The sequence below is a fragment of the Lissotriton helveticus genome, chromosome 1_2 (genome assembly GCF_964261635.1).
Source record: "Lissotriton helveticus chromosome 1_2, aLisHel1.1, whole genome shotgun sequence".
NCBI lineage: Eukaryota > Metazoa > Chordata > Amphibia > Caudata > Salamandridae > Lissotriton > Lissotriton helveticus.
Genome location: NC_136058.1, coordinates 122720972 through 122738157, shown reverse-complemented (window position 1 = coordinate 122738157; position 17186 = coordinate 122720972). Strand labels below are relative to the sequence as shown.

Below are 17186 nucleotides of genomic sequence, written 5' to 3'. Positions count from 1 at the left end.
TAGTTGCACTGTGAAGCCAGCCGTAAAAATCCATGTAGATTAGTGTAACTCCAGGCATCCCCTATTGCTCTCAAACACCAAACTGCCCTTTTAAGTTTAGTTAATGATTCAAGGGGCAAGTGTTGGGCATGCAGTACATTTCTCCTGACTTCCCTCCTCCTGTCTGTGCTGCTGCCGTAAAAACCAAACACCATACATTATCTAAGACACTCCGACAGCATTACAGTGTGTCTGTCCCTGAAAGTTTACGCTAAGGCAGCTGGATAACCAAAATATTCAAAGCTACATCGAGGGGAAGCACTTTTTCTGTGGAAGCACACAATTTCTGCGCAATCAAAATATGTACTTCTGGCTGCCAACATATGGGTAGAGCCAAAGCCCCTCTCCGTGGTACTCTTAAAAACTCTTTTTTTAGGCTGATCACGTTACATCTGGCAACAGCTGCAATGTCAAGTCACACCTAAAAAATTGAGCCAGTTATGCTAGCATGTCTAGTTTTGCACAGTAGTCATTTGTTACACGTAAACATTAACCTCTCTGCTTGCTACCACACATTATGAAGTATAGCTATTTTTAAAACTGAATCACGTTAAACTGCATTTGATGTGTTTCATCAAATTACTAATTTTATACTGGTATGTTTAATTTGCACTACATGTTATACTTTTATCCTTAATATTTGCAATCATACTCTTTCATAAGGAAGAGCATGGGACTAAGGAGGTATGCTCTTTGGATTCAGGGTTATAATGTGAACATACATTACAAGGAATACAATGCCCTCTTCTGTATGTTATTAGGATACTTGGAATCAAACAACAAGGACCCCCTGCTACTAATGTAATTCCTAGGGCAGGGAAATAGCATAATTGAAGAAAGAACCTCTAGGCAATTATAGGTCTGTGAAAACTTGCAAACCTAATGAGACAACAACATGATATGAGGGACTGAATTTATTTAGTAAATTTTGTTTCATCTTTCTGATATATTTAGCATCAGTTTCTGAGTACACACACATGACAACATCTTGACATAAATTACAAGATACGCAATTCAATAGACAAATATTAACTCGTCCGTGGACTTTGTGGATCAGATCTATAAGGTCCATCCGTGAGTCAGTACTATAGAGTAAACTCTCTCTTTACTGATTGCTTGAAGCGTCACCTATCATATTTCGGAATACTGTCTTTTTTGGTAATCTGCACGGGCGACATCCTCAATCTCGAGGCAGATGGTACCATATTCGCTTCACAAGAAGGCTCGATCCCTCAGAAGCATCACACACAATAATACAGTGGACCGAGGACAAAATTCATTACCTGACTGCACTCCCTGCAGCGCCTTTAAGCTGGGTTCAAGCGTTGCGCCTCACCTGCCTTTGAACATTTAATGTTCCATTATATCTGAAATAAGTTATTCCATCATTTGGCTGTGCTTCTCTTATGTTAATATGTGACATAGGAACCATTGTGGCTCTCCTGATGAAGGTGTTGTGTACGCCGAAACGCGCATAGAAGATCCATCACGTAGGCACTCAATCATTATGTTCATCTCTTAGATATAAATCAGTTTCTCCGAATATATCAGACGATTTATTATATAGTCACCTGTTGTAAAATGTTTTTTGAAAATACATGAAGGTTATCATTTTTTTTACTCTTTCGCACAAGTCAATGTTTGTCTAGTATATTGCGTATCTTGTAATTTATGTCAAGATGTTGTCGTGTGTACTCCGAAACTGATGCTAAATATATCAGTAAGATTTTAAAGAATTTTGTATTAAATACATTTTTATTGATTTTTTGTGTAAACTGTGTTATTCGGATACTGCCAGTCACCTTAGTGTTCAAAGACCTTAGGCAAAATTATACTTTCAACCTTGTTTCTCCATACTAGTGGTCTGCAAAACTATGAGGTAGGCCAAACTGTGAGTGAGATGGGGGGTGAAGAGGAAACCAAGGGTTGTGCAAGGCTCTGGTCAAGGGGAACACTTAGAGCTCGATTCATAAAAGTAAACTTAGACCAAAAGTTTTACTTAACGACTTTTGGTATTCACATAGGTAGGTTACGAGTAGCTGTAAGTCAGTATTGAGGAGGCAGTTTCCACACTCGTGGCGGAATCTCCACACTCGTGGCAGATCTCCTTCACGAGTGTGGAGATTCGGCGGTGAGTGCAGATATAAAGATATAAATCGTAACTTACCTTTGTGAGTATCCAAAAAGTAGTAATGTTAGACTTTTGGCCTAAACTTAGACCAAAAGTTTAAGTTTACCATTGTGAATCAGGTCCTTAGTCTGCCTCTGGAATGCACATACACCTCATGCTTAGAAACAGTGCTGTTTTAGTATGTGTGTGTAGTATTGTGTAGCACAGACCTAGCGAAAAGACAGCAGAGCTCTGTATAATGACAAAGGTGATTATATTGCCAACAAGTGAATGAAGAGTTAGCTGGTTTCTGGGAGCAGAAGTAGATTTTTACTGCATTGTGATGTATTGTTCTTTGAAGAGCTGTGTCTTAAGCAGTTTTCTGAATTGGAGCTGGGTTGGAACAATCCTGATGAATACAGGATTGTTCTAGACCCCATACAGAGCAGGCCTATTGTCTTATTGTGGTTTTTTGCACCTCTTTGTCTCTGGCCTGATGGCGTCTTGCCTGTAGATGGGATTAGAGCCACCGGAGATAACGAGAGTGGGAGGTGGTGCTGGTTGTGATGCGGCTGGTTTTGAAGATGGTGTGGTCTGACAAAAAGAGGGGTAATACGGTCATATTTCTTCAGGCAGTGGGTGGAATATGCTGTGGTGTTTAGGATGCCTCTAATGTGTGCATTGTAGAGTCAGAGAGGCCATGCAGCAGGGCATTGCCTCCATCCAGATGTGAGAATTCAAGAGCTTGAGCTAGAGTTCTGAAGTCACTCTACTGATACCATATCATGTTCTATCTGAGAGCAGGTGTTAAAGCATCCCTTAGAATAATCCCTCACACCTCACTCACTCACTCAATTCTGACAAAGGATCATTTTTAGGATGACAGGTCTGCAAATACGAGGTTGCAAACCATTTGTAAGCGTTCTTTTGTAAATGATAACTGAACTGAACAAAACTTCAACAATTACAATTTTCAGTTTGTTCATTGATGCCTGATGGCCTCCTGTCATATGAAGCACTTTCAGCTAGACGTGGTATGTAGCCAACAGTGCGTTGCATTTGAGGACTTGCAGTTTCGCGTTTAGCGTTGTATGCACACACACAAAAAGCCTAGCATGCTAAATCTTTTTGGCTTAAAGGCTAGGACTGGCTGAAGGTGTTGTATATGTCATGTTGGGGAACTGCCAGCTAGGTATTATAATGTGGAAAAATAAAATGCAAGATTGAGCATCTTTAAGTATTTCATGAAGGCCCTCTAATGTCTCTCACACATTCTGGCTCCTTTGCTTACAATATAGTTTCATTTCACATATTGGATTTATTGTATTATAAAAGTAACACAGAACATTGCTTTTGTACGGTTCTTTTTAAAATGCCTTTCCATCCCGCTGTCTCGTTCTTTCTATAATGCATATGTAATGCAGATGTTTAATGTGATAAATTGGAATGTACTATTGCGTCTCAGTTTTGTCTAGATATGTTAGAGGGTATACACTAAAGCCCTGCCAAATGTTTTGCTTGTATTTAACATTTTGTAGAACATGTATGAGAAACAATATTTGCTAGAGGCTGATGAAATTGTCTGTGAGGGGGCCCGGCATTATGTTGTTTGAAGCGCTTGACTGCATATGATCGCGACCTTCTGCGTGACTTTTAAGTATCCTTATAATGTACAGCGGCTTGTATTTTAGACCTATTTTAATGCATCAAATCGAACCCTGTAATCCCAATATATAACCCATCTCCACTTGTCATATTTCAGTCTAGATGTGACATAAGTGCTGTATTGTAACAAGCATTGGTAAAGATAATATGTCTCACCATTGCAAGAGCTGTTGGCTTTAATATGTTTTAGCAATGTTGTACACCAGAGTGGCTGCATGGCCAAAAGTTAGTGGGGTGAAGGTGAGTAGCATGGATGGGACTGTCATAAAGTACAGGGGTGGCTCCTCCACTAGGGCGGAGGGCCCTCGTCCCACTGCTTTCTCGCAGTGCGAGAAGCAGAAACATAAAATGGTAAATCATTAATGTTATGTTTCTGCTTCTCGCAATGCTAGAAAGCAGAAGTGTTTGGTTTGGGGTGGGTGGGCGGTGCTGCTCTAGGGCAGGGAAGGAGTGGCTTGCCATCTGCTGAGGGCGCTGACTGTTTGGGGCCGACCAAACCAGTCATGCTCGCTCTACCTTTTACCCATGTAGGCTGCACATAGACTACATGGAGAAAATGGCCTCCCCATAGGCACCTGGCTGGTCGGTGTCCTGACCAATAACAACGCTGCCATTGCAGAGTTGTGATTGACTTAGGGGAGGGGAGGGAGGCTGCCTGCTGCCTGCTTCCTGTTCCTGCCAGAGGTAGGAGAGGAGCAGAGACAACTCGGGACCGGGCCGGCGAAGGTAAGTTAACTTTTTTAAAGAAATATATTTTAAATTAAACACCCACCCCGCCTAAGAGTCATGCCGGGCGCGACTGGTAGAGTAGAGTAGAGTAGAGTAGAGTAGAATGGAGTGTGATGCAGTGGCATCCAGTAGAATTGAGTAGCGTGGAGATGAGTGAAGTGAAGTGGAGTGGAGTGTTATGGAGTAGCATACAGTGTCGTGGAGGGAGTAGAGTGTTGTAGAGTGGAAAGGCGTAGCGTTAAGTGGCGTAGAGTGGAGTACAGTGTCATAGTTGAGAGGAGTGACGTACATGTCATGGAGTGGTGTAGAGCAGGGTGGAGTAGAAGGTGCTGCGTAGAGTGAGGTAGAGTGGCGTAGAGCTTAGTCAATTGTCATAGAGTGGAGTAGTATGTCATAGAATAGAGTAGAGTGTCAAAGTGCAGTGTCTTAGCAGTGTCTTAGAATGGTGCGCCGTAGAGTGGTGCAGAGTGCAGTAACGTAGAGTACAGTGGTGCAGAGTGGAATAGTGTGGCATAGAGTGCTGTCACGTAGAGCTCAATTGTGTAGAGTGGAGTAGCGTGTAGTTGCGTAGAGTGCAGTGGCATGGAGTAGAATGTTGTAGAGTATAGTTGTAGTGGTGCAAAGTAGTTGGTGTGGGTACAGTGGCGTAGGGTGCATTGGTTTTGAGTAAAGTGGTGCAGAGTTATTTGTGGCAGAGTGCAGTGGTTTAGAGAGGAGTAGTGTAGAGTTGCGCAGTGTAGAGTGCAGAGGCGTAGACTGGAGTGACTCCCAAGTAGAGTGGCATAGAGCACAGTGGCTCAGAGTAGATTGTTTTAGAGTTGAGTAGAGTGGAGTGGTGCAGGGTAGAGTGCAGTGGAAAGAATATAGTGGCACATATAGGAGTAGAGTGGCGTAAAGGGCAGAGGCATACAGTGCAGGGGCATACAGTAGATTGTTTCCTGGTACAGGTTAGAGTGGAGTGTTAAAGAGTAGTGGCGTAGAGTGCATTGGCATAGAGTGGAGTGGTGCATGGTCGAGTGCACTGGAATAGAGTACAGTGGTACAGAGTAGAGAAGCGAAGAGTACAGTGTCAGAGTGCAGTGGTGCACAGTAGATTAGTGTGCAGTAGAGTTGTGCAGAGAAGATTGCAGTGGCCTAGAGTAAATTAGACTGGCATAGAGTAGAGTGGCAGAGAATGCAGAGCGGCAGAGTTTAGTGTCGTAGAGTGGCACAGAGTGCATTGTTGTAGAGTGCAGTTGCTTACAGTGGCGCAGATTAGAGTGCAGTGGTGTAGAGTAGAATGCATTTGTGGATAGTGGTGCAGAATAAACTGATGCAGAGTGCAGTGTGTAGAGTATACTGGTGTACAGCGCAGTAGTGCAGAGTAGATTGGCGTGGAGTGGCGTGGAGCATATTGGTTTTGAGTACATCGGCATAGAGTGCAGTGGTGTGTGAAGTGGTGCAGAGTGGAATAGAGTGGCTTAGACTGCAGTGGGATACAGAAGATTGTTTCATAGTAGAGTGGAAAAAATAACATCGTACAGCCTTCCTCAAGTAGACCCCAGTAGCCAGCATGATTTCGAAAAAAATTCTCTCGCTTTGAAGTCGGAGAAAGAAAAATAAACACCAAGCTTCTTGGAAGGCACAGCCTGACTTTTGACATCAGTCTTTGAATGCACAGCAAATGTAACAAGATCAGAAGAATTTTTAATGGACTGTTTACAGAAAGAGAGTTTGTTGAAGAATACAATTCAACACGATTTGGGCAATGGGAGGAACTAACTCGAGCTGGACTCCCTAAAGCAAATGAAGCCAGCAAATAGAAAGCCAGAAAATATGAGTTCCAAACCACAAAGCCAATGGTAAGCAGCGGGGAAAATGCATTCCTAGGTCAATTTTCTGAATGTCCCCAAGATGTCTTTAGAAAACCAGGCAGCTGTGCTGTTTGGTAGGCTGCAACCTAATAATGTATTTCAGTTGAGTTGAGACTTCAGAAATACCTGCTCCCTAAGCCAGCTGACAGTGTGGAAAGCACCTTTCTGAGCATACATTATATGCAGCCTGAACAATTAAAGACACTGAGTTTTTTCTTCTCCGTTATTTTTATTTTCTAAAAACAGTTAATTGCTGTGCTGGAGTTCAATGACTGTAGAATATCAATGTATATAAATACATTTAAATCACAAAGCAGATGCTGAACGTAACAAATCTCAGGCTGCATACTGGTGCAAATTCAATCAATCAATCAATCAATCATGCCATTTCCACATTTATTCTAGAATTCTGCAACCAAAAGGCTTCTTTAAAGCGGGGATGATAGTGTACTAAGGCCCTGATTTAGAACTCCGTGGCAGAGGCGTAGCTAGAGCTTGTGGCGCCCGGGGCTATCTTTCAGATTGCCGCCCCCCTGGGGGGGTTGCTGTGGAAAAAGGAAGACAAACACCTGAAAGAGGTCCGAGAGACAGGTAGTATCGCCGCTAATAGTTACCTTGATCATGCAAGTTACATGCACATACATGACACGGTCCAGGGCTAGACAGCCCCCGTCCCCAAAATAGTGCCACCTGGGGCGGACCGCCCCCACCTAGCTACACCGCTGAAGGAAAAGCAGAAGGAAACCCAAAACTTACATTAGTTCTACCGGCCCTGTTTGTGACAACTCACTCGTAACAACACAGCTTGTGCAGGACCCTTGTCCCCTGTCCCCTATCTGCCCCGTCCATGACCTTAGCAATGTCTGAAGACCGGTCCACCACACTGGGTTTGACCACGATTCCCCTGGCAGCACCTTCAGGATACTACAGGTGAGTCCAATGCACCTGATCACAAGACTAACTTGAGTAATGCAGTTGGGGCAGTAGCAGCCCTGCAGTGGAAGCCTTCTCGCTCCGCCCCCCACGAGAGCTCAGTAGAAGCCATCCCACATGCCCCTCCCACTACCCACCACCCCACCTGCGGCACAGTAGGACACTTCAAGGAAACGGGTCCTATTCGGGGGGTGTCAGGCACCATAGCTGATTCACCCACCGTCATCGGGGAGTGGTGGAACGGGGTGCCAACAATCCATGCATTTTCATCACATTCTGCAGCATGCCAACCAAGTACGTGCAGAGACAGACACATACATTATATGCAGCCTGAACAAATAAAGACACTGAGTTTTTTCTTCTCCGTTATTTTTATATAGGGGTGGAGTAGTGTGGCTCACTGGTTAGAGGCGGCAGGCCTGAGAGCAGAAGTCAGCCCGGGACCAGGGTTCAATTCCCGACGCGGCAGGGTCGTGGACCTTGGTCAGCGGACTCGATAATTCTCGCTTCGGTGCTTACTCTAATCAGGGGTTCCACTCGGCAACTCTGGGCATTAGCTTGCCTAATCTCCACAACGGCCCCACCAATTCCGGGGATGCCTGGCTCCACCTTGGGGACTCCCAGCAAGGGACCATCCCACAGGGAAAGCCAGGACGGGTTCCCCAGAGTTATACAGCGCCGGGACGCCCCGTTGCTGGGGCAGCTGTGCGCTTTACAAGTATACTACATTTACATTTACATTTACATAACTAACTACATACCTTACAACTGGCTATCACATCACGTCATACTTGACAACACATAAAGTACATTACAGAGAGCATCCCTCATAAAGACACGCTGTGTAGTTTGCTATGAGGGGTGACTAAACCAGTATGAACCAAAGCATGTTACATAAAACATCCCAAATCCTACATTAGAGTTGCTGGCATGCATCCAAGAGAACTGAAATGTGCCATAAACTATCACTACTGACAGTGCCATCATGCCATCTAGATAATTTTACCATGCTCAGTCCACTGCGAAATTTAGGGTCAAGGACATATTTAAGACCATGCAATCAGTCATGGGCCTTCAGCCACATTTTCACCAGCATACGAACACCCAGAGTTCAATTCATTCAAATCCTCACCAAATTGTCCAGCTGGCCCACTCACAATCCTTTGCATATTGATCCAATGGTCAACCTTACATCAAGCAAGTCACACCATGCAGACGTCAACATCAACAGTTTAAAACATTTGAACAAGCTGAAGTAAAATGTGTGGCTGGAAGAGTATCCCTTAAATCATTAATTTATTCCTTGTCCGATTTGCCTCCGCACTCCTTTAATTATCCATTCTATTACCACTTTTTATTCGTACCATCTCCTACCTGAGTTGTTTTCCCTCGACTTTGTAGGTCTCTTGTTTTTTCAATTGAATACCCCTTTAACATTTTGTCCAATAATTTTTATCAAAGCTTTTCAACATTTACTTTATCAATACAATAAGTAAACGGAGAGAGAGTGTGCACATTCAGCAAGTATCTAATCATAATCAGTAAGTAATCAATTTTCAAACAGCACACAAAAGACTCACTAAGCAAAAATAGAACTACAAAAAGCATCTGAGCGAAATTGATACTGTATTAAAAAACTGTAGGGGAAATTAGAACTCATTTATTAAACCATGGACTTTTGAGACTACATACATGAATAAAATATGTAAAGAAAAGACATCAGTACAATCCCCATTAGAGTCTAATATATACCTCTGCAAAGGATTCGAACAGCCTGCCCGTATAATATAACCAATTTCAAAACTAATCTGATCATAAAGTGCTGTACTCGTACATGTGTAAGCAGAAAAATCCATACAGTGTAAAAACAATGCCTGCATTTAGGCTCAAAAGCAGGTCATCCTACCCAAGGATCCGGGGCCAGCCAGAGACCATAAACCCAATCCGACAGAGGCCCCCATATTCTTTTTCCCTTCTGCCTGGAACTTCTTCCTTTGTGCTCATACAATGCGATTTCTAAATTCAGGATAGACAAAACCAGCCCCCTGCCATTGCTGAAACGTGTGAGGCTGTGGATCGCTGATGCGATGCACATACGAAAACAGCCATGGCCACATATATTAAGGAATCACCCCCTCTAGCCATTCCTGCCTCCTGTATCCCGAGGAGCATAGTTTGAGAGGTCAGAACTATATTGGTGTTGCATAGCTTCCAATGTTTCAGAATGCCCTGTGTGACATTTTCATAATTTAAGTGTTATTATGAGTGACATTTCAATGACTATGAGTGACACTTTCTTGCGATCAAATTGTAGCAATGAATACAAGGGAAACATACAAATATCAGAAATGACACCCATATGAGCAATGAAAAAATCTAAGGAGATCTTGAATATTGCTTCCATGCACCAGAAATGGAAGGGCACTAACTGGAGACGACTCCTTGCAATGTAGCTGCACAGACTATCGACACCAACTACATTTACTAATCTGAATGTAATCTAAACTTTATGGGCAAAACAATATTTCATAAAGTAAACAGATTCAGTTATGGTTCACAGCATAACTCATTGCAAGAACTTTATTAACGTTTCTTCCACAGTCATATTTTGTTAGTACTTACTCCACAGTCTTGCAGTGGACCAACTCATGGGGTCTGGAGGTCACACAGACTCTCGGTAAGCACCTCAATACTAAATATATTTGTAGAGAAGTGAACCTTTATAGGATCAGGAGTACCACTGTTAAAAACAGATTTGCATGTAGAATATGCTACTAACTGGAAGAAAATATCACAGGCCCAAACTGTATCTTGACACTATATGGAATAAAATTGTGTTTTTTTCAGTATAGATTCCATCTGTGGGCATATTAAAGGGAACTACACAAACTCTGCATAACTGGTACATTTGGCTTGAAAAATGTTTAGGGAGACTACACATTTCAGGTTACTTCGGGAGAAGCATTGTTTAAGTTTTTCGTAATAAACTGAAACAAACAAGTTAGTACTTCCAAAAGAGGTGCACGTTCACATAGACAGTACTGCTTGCAGATACACTTCAGCAGTTTGATTCGAACAAAATATGGACTCGTCCGTGTGCTCCTTTTATCAGCACAGGAACTTTTTCTTTTTCTAATAGCAGTACACTTGTTTTACATTTTGGTGCCTATACTACCACAAACAACATGCACACACCTGACCAAATCACACAATTGTTTCGTGTGATATGAGCAGCTGCACAGTACTCGCCAGCCACACAGCACACCCCGTGATGAAATACTGCCTGGGGTCAGGGATAGGAGGGCCATGTTAGTAACACACAGGGCATGGATCTTTTGATGCCTACCTACCGGGTGACCAGTACGTGGGAGTAGGAGGTCGGGCAAGCTCTTGGTCCAAAAAGGGACAGGACAGGCCCCGGCTCACATAAGATGACAGCTAGAAGAAAGGCGCCGCTTTGACGCCTGCGTGCGCGGCAAGGAAAAACAAAGCTGCTGCCCGCCTGTGTCTGCCGCTGGCAAATCAGACCCAGCATGGTCGCAGGCAGACAAGGCGTCACGCACTCACTTTAAATGCACCAAGCTTGCTGCAGCAGCAGTACTAGAATAATACACCACACGCTCTGCTGACATTACTATTTGATTTATTCATTGTGTTAATTTGACTAGTGGCTGGTTAACTTACAGCGTTCGTTCTGGCCTTAATCTTCTGCCCCCATGCTGAGGAAGCGTGACTCTAACTCTGCACCAGTGACGACCGGCCCGCATCCTCTCACCGCGCTCAGTTGACTGACTGCATGTTGCCTTGAGTCAGCCCTCCCGGGCTCCCGGAAATAATTTGCTCGCGGGCGGCGTCATGACCATTTAGTTCATGGCCTGGTCCCACAGAGCGATATGGGCCCAACTGGGCAGGTCTTAGTGAGGTGCGAATAGCAGTGTGCTGCGGGGCGAGCACCATGATTTTCCGGCTGCCTGCAAACCAGTGAGCAGCCCGGCCAGTCCGCACCAGAGTAAGTCATCCTCGCAACATTTAGTTTGCGCTCTCTGGAAGCAGGACGTGACGTCAGGCGTCCTCCTGCGCTGCTACGGCCTGGCCAGTCTGAGACTGTGTCAATCACTGCACCTGGGCCGGCCTCATTGACATGATCAACCTGTCCAATGACTGGGAGCCCCGCTGCGTGCCCCGTGGCCAGTTCAAGCCGCTGCCGCGCGGCACTGGCCCGTTGCGGCGGCCTTTATAATGTATTCGGGGACTTTCTGAGTGTCCCCAAATAAATGATAAAGGCCGGCGCAACGGGCCAGTGCCGCGCGGCGGCCACCCTCAAAATAGTGCCGCCTGGGGCAGTCCACCCCCCCCTAGCTACGCCGCTGTTCAGTGGACTGGTTGCTCCACCCCAATGGTTACTGATATCCCGTCTGCAGAAATATAAATCCCATAGGTTGTAGTGGATTTATATTTCGGCCGTCAGGATATCCATCACCATTGTGACAGAGTGACCCATCCGCCAAGTTCTAAATCAGGCCCTAAAATGCCTCTGTCCATGGGTTTCAACTTGAAGTTCCCTAATCTTTAAGATAACTCTATTTTCGGCCTCATTTCTTACTATGGTCACAACATCCCTTCAGTACAATGTACAAAGACGGGGTATTTTATCCCCTTTATGACTTATAATGTACTATGTGCTTGTATGACCAGAACGTCCTGCTTGAAGGACTTCCATATATTTGGTTTTAGTTCTTACATGATACATGCCTTACCTGGGTCTTTTTAAATTGACCTTTAAACGATTTGCATCAAATAGCCACTTATTAAAAAGAAGTTTTCTATTTGTATCTTAATAATTTGCTAAGAACGTTTATTTTTTCAGGCATGCCATACAAGTTTGAAATGCAGCAGATGTTAGAAGAACCTAAATACGAGATTGTGGTTAAAAGGACCGAATGGATAATAGACAAATACAGATCATCACACAGGTATGGTTTAAAAACAAGCAAACAGACACTACATGTTGAGTACTGATGGTTTTACGATTTTTATGCAAGTTTCAGTTGTTTTGATGCAGTGTTGGCTGTTTCGTCATTATGCACAGTTTGCCTGTATTTTATGTATATTTTTACTCTTTTGTGTGAGACCCAGTAGTGCCTAAAAGGTCATGTGCACTTTCCCTCCTTCCTTCACTATTAGGCCTTACCCTTTGCCTCTTAACGTCTGCCTCTACCTCTTTGAGTTCGCTTTCTTGGACATATGAGGAATTTACCTGCAGTCCTTTGTAGTTGTACTTTGGAGTGCCCTTGCACTTGCGATTTAACTGATTCGGGTAACGTGACCTGCAGATTGTCCCTCCTTTTAACCTGTACTCTCAGGATGACAGCACTGCCATTCGGTAAAGGGGATAGAGCAGGTTTCTTCAACAAGTAGCTCGTGAGCTACTGGTAGCCCTCCAGCTACTTTTATGTAGCTCTACTCTGTGCAGCATGGCCAACTAAATTAGAAGCTTTTGCTTGGTTGAATTATTATAGTTTTACCAAGATTGGAAAGTGTGTATTTGAGTCAAATATGTGTGTATATTCTTGACTCCTGACCTGATTTTTTGAGAAAATGGTTGAATTTCCAAAATATTTAAGCTGATATTCGATTATTTAATCATGCAGCATGTGGAGCGACTTATTACCAGTATTATTTGATTGGTGGCAGGGGCATTGCAGCTAAGGTTGTCATGTATTCCCCACATAGAAGCATTCCAAGTTGATAAAACCTTTATTTCATTACTGCTGGTAAGCGTGCATCAAGGTGATCACTGCTGGTAAACTTGCATATCGTTGCCACTAACATCATCTTGCCTGATGTGGTCACTTTTAAGACATTAATAATTGTAGCTTATGATGATTTTCATTGAACAGAAGTAGCTCTTATTGCTGAAGAGGTTAAAGAATCCTGGGATAGCGGCTAATGTTGTATGCTTATGTTGGCATCTTTTTTTAGGTCTGTAAGAGCCTATGGCCAGAAACCCATCCTTTGTGTCCCATATTCCGACTATAGATGTATTCTTCATTACCACTCCCTGTCCATGTTCGTTTTCTAACTAGATCCCTTCACAGGATTAGTTAATATCCAACCTTTCCCTTGACCCTAGTAACACACACTTCCAGGGAATGCACCAATCCACTCTTGGGTGGATTCCCCAATCCATATACCGTGGCAGGTTTCCGTCCCCCACCACCCCAAAAAAGCCATTCCTATGGGACTGCTCCTCAGCCACTACTGTCTGGGCTCCTCGGAGCATATTCTGTGGCGCGTTTACAATTCCCATATCTGTGGTCGCACCTCTGCTGCCTCTTAGTGGAGTCCTCAGTTATACACTGTGGTATGTTACATAATGTAAAATTTCCTACCTATTGTGAAGGAAAGTTTCAATTCTATAAAGGACATGGTGAGGATTATACATTTCTCTTTCTAATTTTATTGCTCAGCAACTCAACATGACTGCATATACTTCAGACAAAAAAGTCTACATGTCCTCTGAATCTTAAAACTTGTGACAAGCAACAGCCAATAATGTTGCTCCATTTCCTACAAAGCAATCCAAGAAGGAACACCACTTCTACTTTCTTTGTGCGAGCCATCCACCACTGCATAATCCAATTTTAAAATTCCTGCTTTTGTTCCGACACTATGAGAAAATAAGAAGTGTAAAAAAAATGTAAACCTTCTTATTTGCCTCCCTTTTCTAAGCAAGATATTAATTCCAGATCACACATATTGAACCATTTGAAGATGAAGTATTAATCATACTTATACCCATACATCATGATCCTCTTCAAATCCTCTGGGTGGGAGGTCTGTAACTATGTACTTACCTGAGAGGGGTTGTACTTGCCTCTGTGTCCTTAATGGAGTTTGAACGTTCCTTCATGATATCTGGGAAATGTTACTACTCATGTCAGGACTGAAGACTTTGGATTATGCAAGTTTAAAGCTTACCACTAGTGAAACCACCCCTGTCCCTGGTTTGAAATAAAACTCCTTAAAAGTAGAATCTGAGGGCCCATCAGCTGCATTAAGGATGTCCTCCAAACAGCTACCTTGAGAGAAGTCTTTAGAAGCCATAGCCCCCCTGGAGGAATATGCACCAAATATGGACTAGTCAATGCCTGCTTCCTCCATGAGCCACCTTACGCATCGTGCAGTGGTAAGGGATGAGATGATTTGAATAGTTGGTTATAGGGATGAGTAGTTGTGCCATACGCAGAGGTCTTAATTCCTCCATAATAGCCTTGTAAGTTCGGCGCTCCTCAACGCGCGCAATTTTGGGTGCTGTGAAAAAAACTGGTGTTTGTACTGCCCTTGTACGGGATTTTGTGTTTCTGGAAACCTTGAAAGATACTCCCTCTGGAGTATCTAGACTACAGATACTCCTTTACAGAAGATGAACCATAACGAATACTCCAATTTACCTGTTAATTTTATCCTGGATAAAAAATGGTTGTCTTGTCCAATAACGTAAGCACCACGTTGAAATCCCACAGTTGGGAGTACATCGGTTCAGAAGGCCTTTCTGCTGAATGCCTCTTAACAATCTACATACAAATGGATGCTACACTGCCGGAATCACATTGAAGTTAAAATGACCTGCTGAAATAGCTGATCTGCAGGCGGTAGTTGCCTGATAAGCCAAACCTGCTTCCCCCTGTTCTGAGAAAAAAATCAGTATACACACAATGTGTACCACATGGAATCAAACCTCCGTTCCAGACACCAGCAGTACAGACTGACTCCCCTGCACCAAGATGACCTGTTATGTTTAACTGTAGAGTCTGCCCATGCTCTCTGATGAGTTTGGAAGCGTGTCGTGATAAGCCTTGGGTTTCCTAACGTCTACTGCCATTTTCCATGCCATCAGATTGAGCGTCCCATTCCTGAAATAGTTGTGGGTTGCAGTGAGCGTCCCTCAGCAAGTTCTGTATCCCTGGAAGTAGGATTGGAAAATCCAAAGAAAGTTCCAAAAGAACTGGAAACCAAGCTTGTAAACTCCAAAGCGGTGTCATTTGCACCATTTCTTCCTTCTGCTTCCTGACCTGCGCTGTCAGTCTGGTTGAAATAATTTGAAGCGGTAAAACATGCTGCATAAACGTTGATAAAAATATTATAATCCACGTTTAACATTGTTGCATACCAGTAAAACCCATAACTCGCCTCCTCCTTACTCGACATACAGAAAGCTATCTGTATTTCCTTTCTAAATGAAGGTAATTGTTCTTGTGCTGTTGCAGTCACATCACTTAGACATCTATACGAGTATGGTGCATTACTGTGTGCATTGTGGTGCCAGTCCGGTGCGGTGGCTTAAAAGAGTACGCTGGATGTGTCAGATGATACCGTGCTGGCTAAACAATTTAACCAAAATTTCTTCCTTTAAAATGATTGGTTCAATCCAGAAACAACAAAACATAGAAAGGGCACGCAAAAAACATTAGCTCCATACGAACGGAGAGACGATTTAAAAAAAAAAAACTATGCTGCATAGAATGCTGATGGTGGTGCCATTGCATCTGAATCTGTTTGAAGCCAGGTGAATAAACCTACATCTAATATAAATACGAGGCCAAACCAATGGATTACGCTGAAATAATGTATAGTGGCCACTGCTACTGCAGCACTTCATTCTGTTAACACTGCATCCCATACACTTTTTTATTAGTATTATTGAAAAAATAGAACAAGGGAACCACTGAACATATGAGAACAGCACACTCCTTTTAGGCCACACAGCAGCAACCTTTCTCCGCTGGAACAGAGTAGAAATTTGTATAACTTGTTCGTGTCCTTAGAGGCAGTAGAGGTAGGGGCTTGCAGCAAGGATTAAACTAAAAACAGTGAGGCACTACAAAAGCCATACAATAAAGAGAATTATCGACTGTATTGACGTCCGTTGAACATATGCAATTTTGATTACAGCCTAGATAGTATGACACTGAACCACTTAGGCTTGTGTGTACACTTTGAACTTTTGTTGCACACACTTGCTTTGGTATCTTAATAAAAGAACCCAAGTACAAAGCACTTGACTTAAACCTCATTTATAACTGAGATTTGAAATATGGTAGTACATATGGGTGCTGAAGTGAATTTGCAGGTGGGAAGCACACTGCTCTGCTATTTAAGTAAGAATGTTTGTCAGTCAGATAAGCTAAATGGGCATCCTTGAAATAAAAGGTGTATGGAGAAAAATTGTAATTCTTTTTTGTGTTTTGACAGTGCAGCTTGGCGTGGAATTGAAGCAAAAAGAACGAGAGAGAGCACACTTACCATTAGATGGTTGTGTGCTGATGATGGAAAGTGTGTAAATCCAGTGTGGCATATTCAGGAAATGTGGTGGTGTGTATGAATGGCACAGATTGCCCGTACTATCTCACAGCAAGCATGTAACTATGCATATGCAGAAGTGTTCGCGAAAAGGGTGAGGCTAGAAATGCTCACTCACTAGACTCACTCTTTTGAATGATCATGATCTTTGTATTGATATTTTGAACATACACCTGTGCCTAGAAAAGACTGCTAACTCTTGGGAGTGCAACCTTCTATCAACTAGAGTATATTCTCTAGAGTCCAGCAGGAGTAGCTGAAGACCAAAGCAACCCATAGGAATAGATATTTATATAACCAGCCCCGCTTGTGCTTGGAGGACAGCGGCAGGCAGTATCCTATAAAAATGGGCAGCATCTTGTAGGAATGGGCATTATAGACTCAACCATGGAATCTGCAATGAAGGGTCCATCCAAGAGGAGCAGAAAACCAATGGAAAGGATTAGGAATTATACAACTAGCGTATAGTGATTGGTATCATACAACAAGCCACG

At 43.2% G+C, this 17186-nt stretch overlaps 1 protein-coding gene across 3 annotated transcripts in view; it reads left to right on the top strand.

Moving 5' to 3' along the window:
- The window catches only part of MYSM1 (Myb like, SWIRM and MPN domains 1), a 367486-nt gene that overhangs the window by 297908 nt on the left and 52392 nt on the right, over nucleotides 1–17186 (top strand). For all 3 annotated transcript variants that reach the window (XM_078669957.1, XM_078669947.1, XM_078669962.1), the window contains one exon: nucleotides 12197–12302. In XM_078669957.1, coding sequence (XP_078526083.1) covers nucleotides 12197–12302 — 106 coding nt within the window. The remainder of the gene's footprint in view (nucleotides 1–12196; nucleotides 12303–17186) is intronic.